At 37.3% G+C, this 20,000-nt stretch overlaps 1 protein-coding gene and 1 long non-coding RNA gene across 2 annotated transcripts in view; one reads left to right on the top strand and one right to left on the bottom strand.

The window, feature by feature from the left end:
• LOC137629291 (uncharacterized) overlaps window positions 1-20,000 on the bottom strand; it is a 122,676-nt gene that overhangs the window by 60,508 nt on the left and 42,168 nt on the right. The gene's annotated exons all lie outside the window — the stretch shown is intronic.
• The window catches only part of LOC137622765 (uncharacterized), an 8,200-nt gene continuing 2,664 nt past the window's right edge, over window positions 14,465-20,000 (top strand). The window contains exons 1-3 of the mRNA XM_068353355.1: window positions 14,465-14,607; window positions 18,609-18,814; window positions 19,986-20,000. The exon at window positions 19,986-20,000 is cut by the window's right edge and continues 115 nt beyond it. Of these exons, the coding sequence (XP_068209456.1) occupies window positions 14,538-14,607; window positions 18,609-18,814; window positions 19,986-20,000 (291 nt within the window). The 5' untranslated portion in view covers window positions 14,465-14,537. The remainder of the gene's footprint in view (window positions 14,608-18,608; window positions 18,815-19,985) is intronic.

Consider the following 20,000-nt stretch of genomic DNA (forward strand, 5'->3'; position numbering starts at 1 on the left):
GGAATGGGATATCCTCTTAGTAGCAACTCAGCTGCAAAATTCTTTGCCAGTGAGCCTGCCTTCTTACCAGACACATCTACGTGTGACGGAACCCAGCAAAATCAAACTGTTATACCTTTCTTACCAAGAAACTAAAGGATTATTGGAATTGAAAACTTCTAAAGCTTGTAGGACACTTATTGCATCACTACAAATGGCAAAAATGCCCTTGTCTTCCAACGCTATTTTCTCCTTGAGCACACTCAGGTGAACCGCTTCGTTCAAAATAAAATCATGGGTCATGGATGTATGTCCAATACACAATCGAGATGGAATGGCCTTGACACCATTATTATCATTATTATTACAAGCCAAGCTACAACCCTAGTTGGAAAAGCAGAATTCTATAAGCCTAGGGGCTCCAAAGGGGAAAAATAGCCCAGTGGGGAAAGGAAACAAGGAAGAAACAATGAGTAATCAAATAAAAAATATTCCAGGTAAAGTAACAACACTAAATTGGATATTTCATACATAAACTATAAAAAACTTTAAAAAACAGGAGGAAGAGAAACAAGATAGAATATTGTGACCTAGAGTACCCTCAAGCAAGAGAACTCTATCCCAAGACAGTAGAAGACCATGGTACAGAGGCTATGGCATTACCCAAGACTAGAAAACAATGGTCTAATTTTGGAGAGTTCACCTCGAAGAGTTGTTTACAATTGCAAATGAGTCTCTCCTATCCTTACCAAGAGGAAAGTAGCCACTGAACAATTACATTGCAGTAGTTAACCCCTTGAGCGAAGAAGAATTGTTTGGTGTTCTGTGTTGTCAGGTGCATGAGGACAGAGAAGAATGTGTAAAGCACAGGCCAGACTACTAGTGTATGTATAGGCAAAGGAAAATAAGCTGTAACCAGAAAGAAGAATCCAATGTAGTACTGTCTGGCCAGTCAAAGGATCAAATAACACTCTAGCGGTAGTATCTAAACGGGCCAACCTACAACCTAGTGCCGCATATCCCCAAGGCTTACTAGGTTGAAACCTATGGCCCCTGCTCTTGCTGAAACTGTTTCCTTTGAGTGTTACAGTAGATGTTAAAACTATGCATTATTTACTTCATTTGTAATATTATTACGATAAATTGTACGAAAGGAGAACGGGAAATTTGTGGGTTGGGGCCCATTGGGGGATGTCATGGGGCCCAAAGAAGCTCGAAGCCTAGGGACCATCCCATGGGTTAAAACACCACTCCTCATCACCCTGAGCTAGCGTTAAAAGAGAAAAGCCAAGGTTAAATCTGTCCTTATTCTACATATTCAATATTTTTAAGAATGACACCAGAAGTACACCACTCCTGCCATTCTGTAGAATCTGGCTATTTGTCCTCAAGGTTTACCAAGATAAGTAAAATTTGCCAAAAAATGTTTTCAAGTCTTGTGTCAGAAGTAGCTTATAGAATGCATGGTTAACGCTTCAGACCACTTGGTTGCATAAATAGATTAATCTATAAAATAAAATTCATGGAAGAAAACTAGTAACACTAAGTAGAGATTTCAGCACCACCAAATCATTCAAATCCTCTAAGATGTAGGTTCGAATACAAAGGTTATAAGCAATCAAATGCCCCTTTCTAACCAGAACCAAAAGAAAACAAGAAAAGTGGGAAGGAGCCATGAAGCGTGAAGCTAAACCTTCAATGATACCTCACAGGAGTCAGGTCCAAGCCTCAAAGGCCTGGCAGTAATTGAAGCAAAATACCCTCAAGGATTGCCAATTTCAATAAAGTTGCTTCCTCTTACTTACTCCAGGGACCTGGGACCAGGCTGATCCACTGCCGCTTTTACCGTTCGTCTCCAGAGAGCCCTATCCTCTGCAAGCTCCATTCACTCGTTAGGATCTATTTCCATAGAGTAAATGAGAAAACTAGAGGTCTCATTGCCGTTACAATGTCATATGACAGGAAGAGATCCTAGCTTGATCTCATTGGAATAGTTACCAAAACAGACCCATACAAAGAGTGATAAGACATCTAGTGGCAAGAGGGAAAAGATCCAGAGATGAGGTGAGACTAGCACTACTAGTCATATATATGGCATGAGATTCAATCTGTAAAAGAGAGACAAAGGTCTAGTTTCTCTGAATATGAGAATAACGCTCCACTTCTTCTTCATCTTTATCTTGAGCTGCTTCCTATCAACCTTCTCCATCTTGGTTTGCCCTGCATACTTCGCTCTTATACTCACACATGCCATTTGTAATGTTATCTTTCCCTTTGAATTTTGGCCTTACACTTCGTGTTCTTCTCTTTGTATAAAATGACCATATCAGTGTAGTTTTCTTCCTTGATACTATCACTACTTTTAACTGTTCTTCAAATATAATTATTTCTTATCTTATCATTATGTATTGGGCCCATAAACTACTGATGATCCAACTAAACTTTTATAGAACTTTCTTCAACATGCCCATTGACTTTCTTGCCACATTCCTGGTGGCTATTCAATTAATCCAAGCACATTGCATTCTGGGGTTAATTTCTGAGTCTATATATCTATCTTCTGTCGCATTTCTTCTTCTTCTTTCGACTTTATTAATCCAATTGTATTACAGGGTGTTTTTTTTTATCTATTTCCATTCCTTGCATCCTCTTCCTCCCCCCTCCCACCTTATCCCTATCCTTCCTCACCACACCATTAAACCCGCAGTTGAAGCACCAAGGAAATATAAAAGGTAAATCAATAAAGAAATATACAAACAATGTGGTAACTTCTCTGACTGGTGAACGCCAGAATGGGGTTCGAGTCCCGCTCAAACTCGCTAGTTCCTTTGACCACTGCAAGCTCACCATCCTTGTGAGCTATGGATATGGGGTTTGGGGGAGCCTATAGGTCTATCTGCTGAGTCATCACTAGTTATTGCCTGGCACTCCTTGGCCCTAGCTTGAATGGAGAGATGGCTTGGGCGCTGATTATATGTATATATGCTCAGTCTCTAGAGCATTGTCCTCCTTGCTAGGGCAATGTCACTGTCCCTTGCCTCTGCCATTCATGAACGACCTTTAAATTTTAAACTTCAAAAGTTCAAACTCACAGCAAATGATTTTATGTTGAACAGGCATACCCTTTTATAGTTAATATGTCAAATATATGGTTTAATGTTGTTAATGTTTTTAAAATATTTTATTTTAATTTTCATTACTTCTTATATCGGTTATTTATTTCCTTATTTCCTTTCCTCACTGGGCTATTTTTCCCCTGTTGGAGCCCTTGGGCTTATGGCATCTTGGTTTTCCAATTAGGGTTGTAGCTTAGCTGGTAATAATAATAATAATAATAATAATAATAATAATAATAAAAGACTAGAACAGTATAAATCAAACCTCAGAAAGGTTCAAGTTAAAGCAATGATTTATCTCAGTACATTAATACCGGTTCCTAAATATGCATAAACAACAGTGTCACATTGATACCAAATTTGGTAATGCAAAAAGCTTTCCTCCAAATTAGGGTTACTCATCGGACGTGACGAAATTCCTCAGATCAAATAGCTGGGCTTCGCTTCCTGTCTTTGGTAAGCAACACTTAAGACAGTTTTTTGGTTCAGGATATTATTTTGACCACAGTGGCGCATGCAGTCTTGCAGTAGGAGACCACATTATCATTATCATTGTCATCGTCATTGTAATCATTATCATTATCATTTTTTTTGTTATTATTATTATTATTATTATTATTATTATTATTATTATTATTAGCTAAGCTACAACCCTAGTTGGAATAGCAGGATGCTATAACCCCAGGGGCTCCAAAAGGGAAACTAAATGCCCCAGTGAGGAAAGGAAATAAGGAACTAAATAAACTACAAGAGAGGGAACGAACCTTTAAAATAACATATTTCAAGAACAGCAAAAACATTAAAATAGACCTTTCACATATAAACTATAAAAAGACTTATGTCAGTCTGTTCAACAAAAATAAACATTTGCTCCAAGTTGGAACTTTTGAAGTTCCACCGATGTTGTAAAGTCCTTAATCGGTGAAAGCCAGGCTGGGGTTCGAGTCCCGTTCAAACTCGTTAGATTACTTTCTTTGGTCGCTGCAACCTCGCCATCCTTGTGAGCTAAGAAGCGGGAGGCGGTTGGGGAACAATATAGATCTATCTGCTGCGCCATCAGCAGCCATTGCATGGCCCTCCTTGGTCCTAGCTTGGGTGGAGAGCAGGCTTGGGCGCTGATCATAGGCATATATGGTCAGTCTCTAGGGCATTGTCCTGCTCGATAGGGCAATGTCACTGTCTCTTGGGCATTGTCCTTCTCGATAGGGCAATGTCACTGTCTCTTGGGCATTGTCCTTCTCGATAGGGCAATGTCACTGTCTCTTGGGCATTGTCCTTCTCGATAGGGCAATGTCACTGTCTATTGGGCATTGTCCTTCTCGATAGGGCAATGTCACTGTCTCTTGGGCATTGTCCTTCTCGATAGGGCAATGTCACTGTCTATTGGGCATTGTCCTTCTCGACAGGGCAATGTCACTGTCTCTTGGGAATTGTCCTTCTCGATAGGGCAATGTCACCGTGTCTTGGGCATTGTCCTTCTCGACAGGGCAATGTCACTGTCTCTTGGGAATTGTCCTTCTCGATAGGGCAATGTCACTGTCTCTTGGGCATTGTCCTTCTCGACAGGGCAATGTCACTGTCTCTTGGCCATTGTCCTTCTCTATAGGGCAATGTCACTGTCTCTTGGGCATTGTCCTTCTCGATAGGGCAATGTCACTGTCTCTTGGGCATTGTCCTTCTCGACAGGGCAATGTCACTGTCTCTTGGGCATTGTCCTTCTCGACAGGGCAATGTCACTGTCTCTTGGGCATTGTCCTTCTCGACAGGGCAATGTCACTGTCTCTTGGGCATTGTCCTTCTCTATAGGGCAATGTCACTGTCTCTTGGGCATTGTCCTTCTCGACAGGGCAATGTCACTGTCTCTTGGGCATTGTCCTTCTCGACAGGGCAATGTCACTGTCTCTTGGGCATTGTCCTTCTCGACAGGGCAATGTCACTGTCTCTTGGGCATTGTCCTTCTCGACAGGGCAATGTCACTGTCTCTTGGGCATTGTCCTTCTCTATAGGGCAATGTCACTGTCTCTTGGGCATTGTCCTTCTCGACAGGGCAATGTCACTGTCTCTTGGGCATTGTCCTTCTCGACAGGGCAATGTCACTGTCTCTTGGGCATTGTCCTTCTCTATAGGGCAATGTCACTGTCTCTTGGGCATTGTCCTTCTCGACAGGGCAATGTCACTGTCTCTTGGGCATTGTCCTTCTCTATAGGGCAATGTCACTGTCTCTTGGGCATTGTCCTTCTCGACAGGGCAATGTCACTGTCTCTTGGACATTGTCCTTCTCGACAGGGCAATGTCACTGTCTCTTGGGCATTGTCCTTCTCGACAGGGCAATGTCACTGTCTCTTGGGCATTGTCCTTCTCTATAGGGCAATGTCACTGTCTCTTGGGCATTGTCCTTCTCGACAGGGCAATGTCACTGTCTATTGGGCATTGTCCTTCTCGATAGGGCAATGTCACTGTCTCTTGGGCATTGTCCTTCTCTATAGGGCAATGTCACTGTCTATTGGGCATTGTCCTTCTCGATAGGGCAATGTCACTGTCTCTTGGGCATTGTCCTTCTCGATAGGGCAATGTCACTGTCTCTTGGGCATTGTCCTTCTCGACAGGGCAATGTCACTGTCTATTGGGCATTGTCCTTCTCGATAGGGCAATGTCACTGTCTCTTGGGCATTGTCCTTCTCGACAGGGCAATGTCACTGTCTCTTGGGCATTGTCCTTCTCTATAGGGCAATGTCACTGTCTCTTGGGCATTGTCCTTCTCGACAGGGCAATGTCACTGTCTCTTGGGCATTGTCCTTCTCTATAGGGCAATGTCACTGTCTCTTGGGCATTGTCCTTCTCGATAGGGCAATGTCACTGTCTCTTGGGCATTGTCCTTCTCTATAGGGCAATGTCACTGTCTCTTGGGCATTGTCCTTCTCGATAGGGCAATGTCACTGTCTCTTGGCCATTGTCCTTCTCGATAGGGCAATGTCACTGTCTCTTGGGAATTGTCCTTCTCGATAGGGCAATGTCACTGTCTCTTGGGCATTGTCCTTCTCGATAGGGCAATGTCACTGTCTCTCGGGCATTGTCCTTCTCTATAGGGCAATGTCACTGTCTATTGGGCATTGTCCTTCTCGATAGGGCAATGTCACTGTCTCTTGGGCATTGTCCTTCTCTATAGGGCAATGTCACTGTCTATTGGGCATTGTCCTTCTCGACAGGGCAATGTCACTGTCTATTGGGCATTGTCCTTCTCGACAGGGCAATGTCACTGTCTATTGGGCATTGTCCTTCTCGATAGGGCAATGTCACTGTCTCTTGGGCATTGTCCTTCTCGATAGGGCAATGTCACTGTCTCTTGGGCATTGTCCTTCTCTATAGGGCAATGTCACTGTCTATTGGGCATTGTCCTTCTCGACAGGGCAATGTCACTGTCTCTTGGGCATTGTCCTTCTCTATAGGGCAATGTCACTGTCTCTTGGGCATTGTCCTTCTCGACAGGGCAATGTCACTTTCTCTTGGGCATTGTCCTTCTCTATAGGGCAATGTCACTGTCTATTGGGCATTGTCCTTCTCGATAGGGCAATGTCACTGTCTCTTGGCCATTGTCCTTCTCGATAGGGCAATGTCACTTTCTCTTGGGCATTGTCCTTCTCTATAGGGCAATGTCACTGTCTCTTGGGCATTGTCCTTCTCGATAGGGCAATGTCACTGTCTCTTGGCCATTGTCCTTCTCGACAGGGCAATGTCACTTTCTCTTGGGCATTGTCCTTCTCTATAGGGCAATGTCACTGTCTATTGGGCATTGTCCTTCTCGATAGGGCAATGTCACTGTCTCTTGGGCATTGTCCTTCTCTATAGGGCAATGTCACTGTCTATTGGGCATTGTCCTTCTCGATAGGGCAATGTCACTGTCTATTGGGCATTGTCCTTCTCGACAGGGCAATGTCACTGTCTATTGGGCATTGTCCTTCTCGACAGGGCAATGTCACTGTCTCTTGGGCATTGTCCTTCTCGATAGGGCAATGTCACTGTCTCTTGGCCATTGTCCTTCTCTATAGGGCAATGTCACTGTCTATTGGGCATTGTCCTTCTCGATAGGGCAATGTCACTGTCTCTTGGGCATTGTCCTTCTCTATAGGGCAATGTCACTGTCTATTGGGCATTGTCCTTCTCGACAGGGCAATGTCACTTTCTCTTGGGCATTGTCCTTCTCTATAGGGCAATGTCACTGTCTATTGGGTATTGTCCTTCTCGATAGGGCAATGTCACTGTCTCTTGGCCATTGTCCTTCTCGATAGGGCAATGTCACTGTCTATTGGACATTGTCCTTCTCGATAGGGCAATGTCACTGTGCCTTGCCTCTGCCATTCATGAGTGGCCTTTATACCTTTAAACTGATTAGGAAGATCACTCCAAAGTAGAACTGTTAATCCGCCCAATTTCTACACTTTCCAATACGGTATTTTTAACCCTTTAACGTCCATCTTTCATTCCAAGCAAATTCTACTTCCTCTTCATTAATCTTATAATTCATAGTTTAATAGATTCTGGGCCATGTGACGGGTTGTTGGGGCCGGGGAGGTGAATTATGGATGAGGTGCCGATGGAGGAAAACTCGACACTGTTAGAAATTCGAATAAAAAAAATGTGAATTTCTGGCAACATTTATTCTAGGATTTTTACTGTTTTAAAAACAGATATATTGAGATAAAAGCGTGATATTACGGTCACCAACCCGTAAAATATGATAGTAAAGTATGGTATAATTACGGTCGCCTGTATTTCACTGAAATACAGGTGAGAACAGTATATTTTTACGGAGAATTTCCTATTCAAATTACATGTTTTTTTTTTAACTGTATACAGTTGCACAATAAAATAAGAGGTAAATAAAGTTAGAAAAAAGATGGATCATGAAGCGGCAAAAGTGGTAAATTAGAAAGCTAAAAAGTGGGTGCAGCTAGGGGTGAAAGGAACGTTTTAAAGAACCTTCAGTAATGCCCAAAGTGCACTATGTCAGGTGCACTGAAAGCTAAAAAGTGGGTGTAGCTAAGGGCTAAGAAACACTGCAGAGCTCTTTTAATAAAGCTTACAGTGCAGTGATTGAGGTGCACTGTAGGCATTGGACCCCTACTGACTTTAAAAAGTATTGCCCTGATCTTCTCTCTCAAGTAATGATCAAGGCAACAAAAGCATCAAAATTACAATTCTTATTTAATTAAAAAACTAAAATTATAATCAAAAAGTAAATTAAAAACTCATTTCTTTACAGGATTAAAGTTGCCGCGTGAACGTCATCCTCTTCACCCAATCAAGGACAAGAAATAAAGCAACTATAGTCAATTCTTTCTAGTGAGGCAGATTTGCACCGACTCGTAGCGGTGCCCTTTTAGCTCGTTAAAGTTTTCTGATCGATGATTGGTTAGACAATTTGCACCGAATCACAGCGGTGCCCTTTTAGCTCGGAAAAGTTTCCTGATCGCTGACTGGTTGGACAAGATAATTCTAACCAATCAGCAATCAGGAAACTTTTCCGAGCTAAAAGGGCACCGCTGCGAGTCGGTGCAAATGCGCCTCATTAAAAAAAAATGAGTATAGATACAGTTGAGAGTGTATGTACAGTTGGCTTCATTAATTCCGGTACACTTCACTAAAAGCTGAGGGGAATTTCGACTTTATTTAGAATAGTTGATTACGATTATGATTTTTGGCAATGTTTTTGTGTGTGTGGATGTGCCTGTCAATGGCTGCTAATAGCTGATGAGGATGATGAAATTGCGAGTCAGTGATCGGAGATGGAGGAAGTTAATTTCGCCCCGCTGAAGACAAACTTTTATCCTATTTGATTACTTAATTGTTTAGTTATCATTCAATTTTATTCAATAATTTCTATTTCTTTTATTTACGGCTGCAGCAATTCTTTTGTTATTTACGGCTTTATGCTATTCTTCCATTATTTGCGGCTGTTAATATTCTTCTTTTATTTATCGCTGCTGCTACCTTATTATTTACGGCTGCTGCTCTTCTTCCACTATACATAACTGATCCTACTCTTCCATTATTTATGGGTGCTACTATTCTTCCGGTATCCACGCCTGCTGCTATTCTTCCACTATTCATAACTGCCACTATTCTTCCATTTCTTATGACTGCTACTATTCATACAATATTTATAACTGCTACTATTCTTCAATTATTTATGGCTGCTGCTATTCTTCGATTATTTATAACTGCTACTATTCTTCAATTATTCATGGCTGCTGCTAATCTACAATTATTTATAACTGCTACTATTCTTCCATTATTCATGACTGCTCCTATTCTTTCATTACTAATGGATGCTACTATTCTTCCTTTACGGCTGCTACTATTCTTCCATTATTTATAACTTCTGCTATTCTTCTATTATTTTACTTCTAAAATATATCGATAATAGTGACGCCAATCCTGGATTTGTTATGACACGGGGCTGGGACCGAGGTAACCATTCAGTAACGATGGTAAAACTGAGGGAAAAAAGAATTTTTTTTTTTTTTCGTTCACACTCAGCTCTCCCTGTCCCTCGGGTAGGAAGGAGAGGGAGTAGTTATACCCTGGTGAGAGGGGGGTGCCTGTGAGTTAATATCTCAATCATTAGCCGTAATTATTGACGGGTCGAGTACACTAGTATATAATAAAGAACGAAAACTGGAATTCAGCTAATAGTAGAAACCTAAAAAGTGGGTGTAGTTAGAAGCTGTGGACACGCCGAAAAGACCTTTGAACAATACCTACAGTTCACAGCATGGGGTGTACTGACGGCACTATCACCCCTGGAAATAACTTGAACATCAAAATGTTAACACCAGCTTTAGGTTGTTGATGATATAAGTTATCATTAAAGTAACTTATATGAAACAGAATAAATACCACTTAAAAGTGTTAAATGGCAGGGCAGGATTAAAAATGAAACTATAAGAGAGATTACTCGAGTGTCATATGTGGATAAGATCATGGTAAGGGGTAGATGGAGATGGTTTGGGCATGCTCTTCGCACTCCTTCACCAAACTTTCAACTGGGCTCCACAAGGCACTAGAAGAGTTGGAAGTCCCAGGTCTACATGGCTGAGGATTATGAAGCGCGAATTAGGAGATGATGAATGCAGAAGTATTGATTTAAAAGCTCAAGATATAAACCACTGGTGAAATCTAACCGAGGCCCTTTGCGTCAATGGGTGTAGGAGGAGACGATGGTGACGAAGGAAAATTAAAGTAGAAAAGGACCTCCATAAAGATTTTTTCATATGTTCAAGTTAATTCATCTGTATTATTTTACCCATTCAAAGAACTAAGGTATTTGTGTTTCTTGGGTATCATATATGCAAATGGACAAGTGCAATAAGAAAAATAATTATAAACTTAAAATAAATAGAATCAAATTATTGAAAATTATAAAAAAATAAATCTATATTTTACTAAATCGTAAAATGGACTTAAGGTTTTAACGAACAGAATTAAAAAAAAAAAAAATCTATTATTGTGAAATTCACAATATTGAAAAAGATAGAAAAAAATATATTTTACTCACTCGAACAAAATAAAATAAAGAAAGAAAATAAAAAGCAAAACAAAAGAGGTAGTCTGTCATTGCAGGACCTTGGAAAACGATGATGAAACGAGGAGGGAGGGCTGGTGATAATAACAGTAATTAACGGAAGAGACCAGATATTAGGACGGGCCCAGAGAGGCTAGTTAGGCTTACGAGGCTCAATTCGTCTGAGGTCAGTCATAGTGACTTCGCCAGTTAGTAGTTACACGTTGAGACTTACCTTGGGCTTTCAACGGGCTAAGAAGGCTTTTGAACCATCACAGTAGCGGAAACGATAGCAGTCTCGAGGACAAATACCTATATAGGGGCAACCACAGCAGCCTTGAGGTGTGATTCTTCAATATAAAACTGTCTCCTGAAAGCTCTTGAACCATTGCAGTAGCAGCAACCATGGTAGTCTCGAGAGCACAAACTAGAATATCAACTCTTTCCAGGATGCCCTTGCTATGTCGCAGTGGCAGCATCCACGGTAGGCTCAGGGACAGACCCTCCAATATAAACTGTGACCTGGAGGCCCCTGACCCATAGCAGTAGCAGCAACCACAGCAATCTCGACGAAAGACACTACATTTAAAAGCTCTTCTTCAAGTTCCCAGGCTCAACCACACCCGAGTTACGTTCTCAGAAATCGACGCCAGTTAAAATGGTGTAAATATGTAGCCAGATCTCCCCTTTATTGTTTGAATATTTAGGCGATTTTGTCATAGCGTCTGGCGTGCATGGCGATTATTTTGTTTCTAATCTTAAGTCCATTGTGCTTTATATATATATCTTTTTATTTTTTTGTAATCTTAAAAGAACATCGGATACGATTCAATCAATCGTCGTCCATATGTTTACTATTCTTTCATTCACCGGATAACCGGGTTCAAGCTAGTGAAACTTCCTATCATTATTTCTTTTTGGCATATTTGGCAGATTTTATTTTTTAATGTTTGACTAACCTTATCATTCAATGGATAACCAAGTAAATATGTAAGTTAATTGTTCTCGTAATGTTTTAGATTGTTTTGACTAACGCCTTCTTTCAGTACTTAACTTTTCAAATCTGGTTTTGATGACCTTATAACAATACTGTAATTTGTGAGAATAAAGATATAAGATAGGTTAAAGGAATCGTTGATTTTGACTAAACCCCTTTTTATTTGATTTAATTCAAATATGTTTTTGAGAATTTTGAATTATATGGTGAATTTCTAATGTCAAATGAATAAACTCACTAGGACACCTCCATCAGAGGCAATACAAATATTCACATGTTCCAACCACGTTGTGCAAAAGATTTTTTTAGATTAAGTCTTGGACTGATGGTTGAAAATATACAACGGAAGTGAACGCTATTCATATTCTGAGCTGCTTAAGTGAACAATACTCATTTTAAAGTTATCCCCTCAGGTAAATTTCAGAATGTCCTAACCCATAATCTCTATCACGATCTTGCATTATTGCTTAATTATTATCCAACACTCTCAGTTGGGAGTACTATTCTGTGCTAGGTGTACATCCTGAACACTGAGGTAGGGTGGCCAGACGTCCTGCTTTAGAAAGGACAGGCCTCTTTTTGAGCAACCTGTCCTGTGTCCTGCTTAACCTTCAGAAGGACGCTCAATTGTCCTGCTTTTTGAGTCTAAAAATTTAATTTATACTAAAAGTATAAAAAAATACAAATCCATATACAGTATTTTGACTTTGCAGTAAACACCAAGCCTAGGCAACTTGTCAATTTGTCTATGAAATGTAAAACTCCTTTGCTTTCTATGATCATATAATCATGCTTTTAGGTTAAAAATAGGTGGCGGTAAAAACAAAATTTCCTTCTTTTTGGGAATTTGGGAATGGCCTCCCTACACTGAGGTGACATTAGTACTGATAAATTCATTACATAAATATCTGGACTTGATTCATGTGATGACCGATGAGCCCCAACATTGTAGGTTTCTGACCTATTGGTGTGGGAGAGTTAGCGGATCAATCACCCAGGTTAGGAGTCTTGATACCTTTTGTGGGGAGTTAATTCCACAGGTTGATTTCTAAAACTATTAATTTTTCACAATATATATTTAGAGTATATATACTATATATATATATATATATATATATATATATATATATATATATATATATATATATGTGTCTGTGTGTGTATTGTATGTGTATGTGTATATATATATATTATTATTATTATTATTATTAGCTAAGCTACAACCCTAATTGGAAAAGCAAGATGCTATAAGCCCAAGGGCTACAACAGGGAAAAATAGCCCAGTGAGGAAAGGAAACTAGGAAATAAATACACGGTATGAGATATAATAAACAATTAATAAAATATTTCAAAAACAGTAACAACATCAAAACAGACAATTCATATATAAACCATGAAAAGACTTATGTCAGCCTGTTTAACATAAAAACATTTACTGCAAGTTTGAACTTTTGAAGTTCAACTGATTCAACTACCCGATTAGGAAGATTATTCCACATCTTGGTCACAGCTGGAATAGAACTTCTAGAATACTGTGTAGTATTGAGCCTCATGATGGAGAAGGCCTGACTATTAGAATGAACTGGATGCCTAGTATTACGAACAGGATGGAACTGTCCGAGTTGATCTGAATGTAAAGGATGATGAAAATTATGAAAAATCCTATGCAGCACGCATAACGAACTAATTGAACGACGGTGCCAGAGATTAATAACTAGATCAGAAATAAGAAATTTAATAGACAGTAAGTTCCTGTCCAACAAATTAAGACGTGAATGAGCAACTGAAGACCAGACAGGAGAACAATACTCGAAACAAGGTAGAATGAAAGAAATAAAACACTTCTTCAGAATAGATTGATCACAGAAAATCTTGAGAGACTTTATCAATAAGCCAATTTGTTGTGCAATTGAAGAAGACAAAGACCTAATGAGTTTCTCAAAAGTAAATATACAACAAAAGTAACAAGAATTGTAGCTGTTTCTAATCTACTGGATGAAAAAGGTCTCAGACATGTCCTTAGTCTTGTCTGAGGTTTGGCCATTTCCATAACCCCGCTGGTCACTGCATATTGGTGATGGTGGGAGACTTTTGTCTAATCACTCACATCAAACCGATGTAGTATGCGTGGCCTTGACTAGTACAGCTTTGCTGATATTTGCTATACACAGGCCCTTTCACCACGGTTAGGTAACCCCACTCAGAAAGGGATATATATATATATATATTTTATACATATATATATATATATGTATATATATATAATATATATATATATATATATACTTATATATGTATGTATGTATATATATGCAACATATATGTATGTATATATATATATACATATATATATATATATAAAATATATAAATATATATATACATATATACATATATACATATATATATAGATAGATAGATAGATAGATAGATATGTGTGTGCGTGTGCGTAAATACAGAATCAATACAGAGGGATTTCAGAGATGTAGATACTATATGTAAAAATTACATTAAAATATTTGTATCAATATGTGCATCGCTCCTATCCCTCCCTATTCTGTTATCCAACTCTTACTATAAGAAGAAAAATTAATATAAAAATATACCGAGTGAATATAAAAAATGGTCTTTCACGAAATTTAGTTCATTTGGCCCAGTACTGGGGCCTGGAGGCCATTCAGCACAGCATCGAAAGATAAATACAGCCAAGTCCTGGGATTACCCAATGAGAAGAATTTCCATATCCTCTTTCTACAGGATGTAGCTACATCAAGTGACCTTTGGCAGTAAGCGTTAGTTGCTTCCTGAGCCCCAAAAGTGAAAAGAACCTCGAAAGAGAGTCTCAGTTGTGCAGAATTCAGTGAAGAAAATATCCAAAACCAACGATGTTTGTGCTGTTTTTCGCCTGCTGTGGAATGTTCCACCTTGCAGCTGGCTCAAGAAACTGCGAAAAACGTAAGTCATCTTTGTGTTCTGTTTGAGTAACGGTATGAACCGAACGTCTTGTGGAAGTGATTAAAAGCAACGTTGGAGATGTTACTATCGGTTATAAATTAACAGCTCCTAAAGTTTCATTTAGATTTTTCTTAGATTTCAGATCTAACTATTTTTTTTTTTTTTTTACTCATCGATAGGGTCAGAAATTAATGCAAAATACAGACAAGGTCACATTACAAGACTTCAATTATGTAATCTATGTGCGCATAAACAGACTCTCAAATGTGCAATTAAAGACAATAATGTTTATCCTTTCCTCAAAGAAACTGTGAAATGGTCTAGATAAAGTTATATCATTCATGAACAGTAAATTCATTCTTTGTGGAACCATTAAGTTATACAACACCACAGCAAGAGAGAAGAAATAAAGAAAGATCTCCTCAGTATAAGTGAGAAGAACAAATGCGTAAGCTGAAACTGGAGGAAGAACTCATAGTTGCACTATGGAGTCCAAAGTTAGAGTGAAATGGGATAAATTGGGTACAGTTTGAGACCGAATATAATCATGATACTTCAATAGTGACCCACGCGGATGGCGTGATTAGTACAGCCATGTACCGCTTTCCGGAAAAGAGGAGCAATGAGATAATGTTTATGTCACCTTTGGAAATTATAATTATTATCATTATTTGCTAAGCTAAAACCATAGTGGGAAAAGCAGGATGCTATGAGCCCAGGGGCCCCAACACGAAAAATAGCCCAATGAGGTAAGGAAACAAGGAAATCTAAATTTTTAAAGAACAGCAACAACATCTAAATAAATATTTCCCATATTAACTATAAAAACTTTAATATAACAAAAGGAAGAGAAACCAGATAGAAAAGTGTGCTCGATTATGCCCTCAAGCAAGAGAACTCTAACCAAAGACAGTGGAAGACCGTGGTACAGAGACCATGGCATTACCAAAGACTAGAGAACAAAGGTTTGATTTTGGAGTATCCTTCTCCTAGAAAAGTTGCTTACTATAGCTACGGTCTCGTCTACCCTTACCAAGAGGAAAGTAGCCACTGAACAATTACAGTGCAGTAGTTAACCCCTTGGGTGAAGAAGAATTGGTTGGTAATCTCAGTGTTGTCAGGTGTATGAGGACAGAGGAGAATCTGTTAAGAATATGCCAGACTATTCGGTGTATGAGTAGGAAAAGGGAAAATGAACCATAACCAGAGAGAGATTCAAAGTAGTACTGTCTGGTCAGTCAAAGGACCCCAAAACTCTCTAGTGGTAGTATCTCAACGGATGGTTGGTGCCAGGGCTAACCTACTACCTATTTATAAACAGTAATTCATTCTTAATGGAACCATTAAATTATACATCACCACATCAAGAGAGAAGGGAGACCAAGAAAGAGCTCTTCAGTGTAAGAGAGAAGAACAAATAGGAAAAGGTGAAACTGGAAGAAGAACTCATAGTTGCACTATGGAGTCAAAAGTTAGAGTGAAATGGTATAAATTAGGTACAGTTTGAGACCGTAGATAAGTGTGATACTTTAATAGTGACCCAAGCGGATGACGTGACCAGAACAGAGGAGCAATGAGATAATGTTTTCTCGCACCTTTGGTAATGGCTACAGTGCACCACGTGAGGTTCACTGATGACACTAACAACACTTTGGCTCTCCCATGCCAACACACACACACACACACACACACACTGTAGCTTCCTATGAAATGTAAAATAAAGACAACCCCCCCCCCCAAAAAAAAAAAAATATGAACGGAGGAAAACGCCTGTGAGAATAGACTTGAGCCAATAACTCTAGACCAGTGATTCTTAAACTGGGGGGCGCCAGGAGCTTCCAAGGGGGGCGCAAGCAGGGCTGCTAGATGGTGCCATTTTTTCTTTTTTTATGTAATATTAATAGCAAAATAGTCAAAAACATTATCACTGCTTCCATGTGTGTGTTTTTTTTTTTAATTTTCATCTCAAAACATGCCAAAAACTCAATTAATGAATGCCAAAAGTTATCAAAGTGACACGTGAGGCTAACCCTTAGATGAGAGTGGTCAGAGAAATGTTTCCTCAGGAACTGAACGCGTCTCGTACCACGTTGTTGCTCATTTCACCAGCTCTTATAATAACAAAGGGTTGCAGTAGTCTGGCTCAGTCTGTCAAACGAAGTAGTGAGGACTTTCAAGTCCTGCATAATATATTTCAACTATTTTCAAGTACTGGTAATTACTACATTACTTTTAATGTATTTAGAGTGGTTCTAGTTTAGAAGTATTTTTTTCTTTTTTGGGCGTGTGTGTTTACTGTAAGTTCATTCATTACTTTTTTAGCTGTTTTACTATTTTAGATAAGTTATGTGCAGTATCCAAAAATCTAAATGTGTGTGTAACACGAGAACAACCATAAAAATTTGTTCATATCATGGTATGACTTACCAGCTTATGCGAATGTACTGTACGTTATCATTATTTCACCTGCATAATATATTTGTTTCATTTGATATACCTATAACTAGGGTGTTCATTTATTTGAGGTGTGAAAAGGGGAGTTGTAATGAAATTTTGCATATGCATTATGCATATAGGCCAGAGTGACCAGATTTTAGAAATTGAAATGACTGGCATTACACAACACACACAATATATATATATATATATATATATATATATATATATATATATATATATATATATATATATATATCATATATATATATATATATATAAATATATATATATGTATGTATATATATATATATATATATATATATATATATATATCGATATATACATGTATGTATATATATATATATATATTATATAAATACATATATATATATATATATATATATTATATATATATATAAATGCACATGAATAACTACGATATATATAATTATATATGCATTTGGAATCCTCATAAACGTGAAGATGTTAAGAAAAAATTATTGTGGAGCAGCGTTCTCAGCATTAGTAATAATCAAAACGAAGTAAAGAACTAAGCTTGATGTGGCAAGTGATCTCCGATGTGCATTGAGCCAAACACCACCAAATATTCCCCGACTAGTTGCTCAAAAGAGCCAGTATCACCCATCCCACTGATGAGTAGCACTAAGTCAAAAAGACCAGTGGCTATAATCCACTTTTTCTATAATATTAAAAGTAGTTAAAATAGTAACAATGAAAATAAAAAGGTAGTAATTATGATGTCTTTTGTTTTATAATACTACATAAATATGGATAAATTAATCACTAAGGAGGATGTGAAATATTGTGGATGCGGTCATGATCCATGAAGGATTTTATTATGGGTAAAAATTATGTTTATTTTTGCAGTAATTAGTATTTTTCTATTATTTTCCATCAATGTAATGACTGTAATCTGTATAATGCTAAAACAGTTTGAAAAAAGATTAAGATAAAATTTTATTTCATCACAATATATTTATTTTACCCATTTTCTATGAAAAATTTTTTATTTTATTGAAATATAGTACAGTGCATTCCTAAAAAAATTAACAGCAATGAAATAAAAATCTTTCATCCATTCATATAGTCGCATAACCAATGAAGTATATTAGCATACAAAACGCAACATATTGTTTATAAAAACAATACATATATACATACGGTACTTTCTAGTTTGGCAAAAATTTCAAGGGTGGGGAAGGGGGGGGGGGGGGCATGGGATCTATGCTTAATGCAGAAGGGGGGCGCGAGGCAAAAAAGTTTAAGACCCACTGCTCTAGACCTACGATTTCGGGAGGTCACAGTACATGCCTAGGACAGAGAAAACTAAACATGAGGAATCCTTCTGGCGTAAAAGAGCTAAATGCATTACATGAGATGACCAAACAGTGTATACCACCAAACACATACCAATCAATTAAATAACTACATGGAGATAGAGGTGAGACCATAATTATACAAACACTAATCACTTTATGATTGCATATTTTACGATGATCTACACATTACTCTAAAGGACGCTTCTCTCATTTTCTTTACAGGTGAAGGAATCTTGGAAAGTAATGGAAACAATAAAATAACATTTGATCTCCCAGATCTACATGAAACTGTCATCGGCTTCCAATTAAAGAGTCATGGTAACACCTTGATCAGCATAACAATTTCCGGACCATTAAAAAACAATACTCAGAATTTTTATTATAATTACGACCAAGGAAAATGGCGTTTCATCAGAATAACAGAAAGCGTAAGTATACACCCTAAAGTACATAAATGAGATGGTGATTCCAAACAACGGCATCTTCGAAAAGACAGAAATGAAAAAATTTGTATAAACTAATGCAAATATATTCTGTTCTTTAATTATACTGTATATGCGTAAAAATCACAGGAAAACGTAATGCTCAGAGGCAGAAGAACCAAAGGGAAAATGAAAATACGAAATATACGATTAATTCCTGTGAAGAAGTATCACGAAACTAGTCAGGACTTAATCGTATATTGCGTATTTTCATTTTCCCTGTGGTTCTTCTGCATATATATATATAATATATATATATATATATATATATATATATATATATATATATATATATATATATATATATGTATATATATGTATGTATGTATATATATATATATACATATATGTATATATATATGTATATATGTATACATATATATACATATATATACATATATATAGATATATGCGTGTATATATATAAATATATATGTAAATATATATAAATATATATATATATGTATGTATATATATGTATATATATAAATATATATATATATAATGTGTGTATATATATGTATATATATATGCTAAAAAATCAAAGGAAAATGTGATGCTTAGATGCAAAATAACCCCAAGAAAAATTTAAATAGAAAATACAGGATTAAGCCCTGACTAGTTTCGTGATATTTCTTCAGCCCTCTGACGAAGTATCACGAAACTAGTCAGAACTTAATCCTGTATATTCTATTTGACTTCCCCTGTGGTTATTTTGCGTATATGTATGTATGTATGTATGTATGTATGTGTGTGTGTGTGTATATATATATATATATATATATATATATATATATATATATACATATATACATATATATAAGTATATATATACATATATATATGTATATACATATATATATATATATATATATATATATATATATATATATATATATATATATATATATATACATATAAATACATACATATATATATACATATAAAGTATATACTGTATATACATATGCAGTAAAAAATATATATATATATATATATATATATATATATATATTATATATATATATATATATATTATATATATATATATATATATATATATATACAGTGTATATATACATTGGACCGATAGTAATCTCAAGTTTCCACCATCCAGGAATACCGGATGCCT

The sequence above is a fragment of the Palaemon carinicauda genome, chromosome 2, assembly GCF_036898095.1.
Source record: "Palaemon carinicauda isolate YSFRI2023 chromosome 2, ASM3689809v2, whole genome shotgun sequence".
Taxonomy (NCBI): domain Eukaryota; kingdom Metazoa; phylum Arthropoda; class Malacostraca; order Decapoda; family Palaemonidae; genus Palaemon; species Palaemon carinicauda.